The following is a 3,072-nucleotide window of genomic DNA, read 5'->3' on the forward strand; positions in this document are numbered from 1 at the left end:
GCCGATGGGGGCCGGGCGGCGGCAGCCTGGCCCCCCGGGCTGTGTGACCTTGGGCAGCCCCGCACCCTCTCTGGGCCGGAGCCGGGAAGGACAGATCGGGCGGCCGGAGGCCATTCGGAGTCCCGGCCGGAGGCGCCGGAGGCACCGGCCTGGGCGCTGGGGAGGCTCCCGGGAGGCGGGGCCTGGCTGCCCGGTCAGGCTTGGGACCAGCAACTCGGGGCCCCGCGCCTGGGCCCCGGCTGGGTCTCCACCGCCCCGCTCTCGGGTCTGCAACCTTGAGGGCCTTCCCGCCCTCTCTGCGCCTCAGTTTCCTCATCTGTAAAATGGAGATGCTATCTCAGCCCGCTCAGCCCTGGCCCACGTCAGTGAGGCTCCTTAAGATGACACGGTCCTTAGGGAAGGGGCTGAGGGAGGACCCCGACCTTCCCAGAGGAGGTGTCCGGTGGGCAGCTCCCCCAGCAGTGGAGCGAACCGGCCGAGTCAGGACCTGGACTCCTCCCCTAGGCGCCTGGTGGACTTCATCTCTCCAGGGCTCAGCTCTCACCCCATCACATGGGGGGAAGGATGGGTGCCTCCCTGCCTGGGAGGGAGGACTCAACCAGGTCCCCCAATCCACTCCCCACCCCCTGAGAGCCAAACAGCAGAACTTATGGACACGAAATCATTTGTAAAAAATGCCCCATCAGGTCCGAGGAGGAAGGTGGGGTTACTGTGCCCATTTCACTGATGAGGAAACTGAGGTCCAGAGAAATTGCCCACAGCTAAGGGTTCAGACGCAGGCATTGGGCCTGAAACGGCAGGTGGATACAAGTGGCCGGTGGCTAAGGATCTGCTGAGTACTTGCCGAGCCCTCACAGCCGCCCCGTCTGTGTGTCTGTGTCCCTGTCCACAGTGACTCCGCTGGCCCGGGCATGGCAGACCCCGTGGCGAGCATCGCAGGCTCGGCCGCCAAGAGTGTGAGGCCCTTCCGCTCGAGCGAGGCCTACGTGGAGGCCATGAAGGAGGACTTGGCCGAGTGGCTCAACGCCTTGTACGGCCTGGGTCTGCCCGGCGGGGGTGACGGCTTCCTGATGGGACTGGCCACCGGCACCACGCTGTGCCAGCACGCCAATGCCGTCACCGAGGCTGCCCGCGCGCTGGCGGCCGCCCGTCCTGCCCGGGGCGTGGCCTTCCAGGCCCACAGCGTGGCGCCCGGCTCCTTCGTGGCCCGAGACAACGTGGCCACCTTCATCGGCTGGGGCCGGGCGGAGCTGGGGGTGCCCGAGGTGCTCATGTTCGAGACGGAGGACCTGGTGCTGCGCAAGAACGAGAAGAGCGTGGTGCTCTGCCTGCTGGAGGTGGCGCGGCGCGGGGCCCGCCTCGGCCTGCTCGCCCCGCGCCTCGTGCAGTTCGAGCAGGAGATCGAGCAGGAGCTGCGCGCTGCTCCCTCGGCCCCCCACGCCTCGGCCGCTGAGGATGAGGAGGGCACCCCCGAAACCGCGGCTGCACCAGGGGCTCCCACCCGAGGGCCCCGCATGACGCCCATGGACCTGCGCAACCTGGACGAGCTGGTGAGTCCTGTCCTGCTAGCTAGACTCTCGCCCTGTGCTGTGCCAGGACCGGACGGCAGAGCCCGTGCCCACCACTGGTCCCGAACCTCTGCAGGACAGCTCGTCCCGGGGAAAGGGTGCATGTATTGAGCACTGACTGTCTACCTCGCACCCAGGAGATGAGCAGACCGACAGAGGGAGAGGGCTTGGGGAGGTCAGGAGCCCCAAACGACCTGGGATACAATCGGAGCCCGATTGCATGGGTGCCCGCCTTCCTTCACCTGCTAACCAGGCCCCAGACAGGGCGGGGTGTGCCTTCATCCAGGGGCCACAGGATCTGAACCCCTCCCGTGTGCCCTCACAAGTGCTAGGCAACTGCATCCATGTTGCTCAATGTGAAGTGGGTGCCTGGGGGGGACACTTGGCCCTGGACAAGGTGCCGGGCACACAGTAGGTACTCTGTGGTCCCTCGGGAAGCTCCCAGGGGCTCCACTGGCCCCTCCCACTCCCCAGGGCCCTTCCCACATCATTTATCTGGGAAGCCAAGCCCAGAGCTGCTGCTGGGAGCTGCAGAGTTCTACTTGAGCATAGGAGGGGCCAGACCATGTCCCCAGCTCCCTCTCCCCCCAGGACCTAGGTGTCCCTGACACCCCCGCAGCCAGGCCAAGAGTTTCCTCCTTATCAAGGGCTTGGGGCTGCGATGTGCCAGTTCTGGAGGGCAACAGCCGGATGGCGTGGGCAGAGGCTGCCACCCCACCCTCGTCCTGGGCCAGGGTCACCCGAGGCTCCACCTGCTCATTTCCTCCCACTCTGCTGTGGGCAGGGAGGCAGGCGGGGCCGCCCACATAGCCAGCCTGGCAGCTCGGGGCCTGGAGGGACACGTGCGTAGATGTCTGCTCACCATGCGGGTGGCCTGTGCGTGCATGTTGGTGTGTCTGTGGTGGTATCCCTGCCTCAGTGCCAAGTCCTGTAACCTGCCTCCTCCCGGGACCTGGCCTCCCTCGGGGCCTCAATCTTCATGTCTGTGAAGTGGGTGAAGGGGGCGTGAGGATGGCTCCAGGGCTGCCCCCAGGCTGAGGGGCTTTGGGGATGTGCCTCGCTGGGGTCCCAAGTCCTGGCCTGACCACAGCCCCGCCATCTGACAGCCAAAGGGGAAGGAGAGCGGTGAAAGGTCAAGTGCAGAGGCTACACCACGTCTGGGGCCATAGAGTCCAAGCTCCACTTCCCCGGAAGGACCTCCTTCCTCCTGAGCCTGGAGTGACTGACATCAGGCTCTGGGAGGAGGGGCTTCCCCCCTGACCCCCAGCCTCTCCTCTCTGGCCTCAGGTGAGGGAGATCCTGGGCCACTGCACCTGCCCGGACCAGTTCCCCATGATCAAGGTCTCCGAGGGCAAGTACCGCGTCGGAGACTCCAGCCTGCTCATCTTCGTGCGGGTGAGTGAGGGGCTGCCCGCAGCAGCCGCCCCAGGGCTGGGCGCCCAGGCCCCGGGACAGGCTGTGACCGGCCTTGGCGGCTCCTGCAGGTGCTGAGGAGCCACGTGAT

General features: G+C 66.6%; 1 protein-coding gene across 1 annotated transcript in view; it reads left to right on the forward strand.

Annotated features, from left to right (window-relative positions):
* The first annotated feature begins 37 nt into the window (after positions 1-37).
* Positions 38-3,072, forward strand: part of GAS2L1 (growth arrest specific 2 like 1) — a 4,966-nt gene continuing 1,931 nt past the window's right edge. Inside the window, exons 1-4 of the mRNA XM_015562831.1 lie at positions 38-370; positions 893-1,550; positions 2,856-2,963; positions 3,053-3,067. Coding sequence (XP_015418317.1) covers positions 324-370; positions 893-1,550; positions 2,856-2,963; positions 3,053-3,067 — 828 coding nt within the window. The 5' untranslated portion in view covers positions 38-323. The remainder of the gene's footprint in view (positions 371-892; positions 1,551-2,855; positions 2,964-3,052; positions 3,068-3,072) is intronic.

Source organism: Myotis davidii, unplaced genomic scaffold (genome assembly GCF_000327345.1).
Source record: "Myotis davidii unplaced genomic scaffold, ASM32734v1 scaffold478, whole genome shotgun sequence".
In the NCBI taxonomy this organism is placed as follows: domain Eukaryota; kingdom Metazoa; phylum Chordata; class Mammalia; order Chiroptera; family Vespertilionidae; genus Myotis; species Myotis davidii.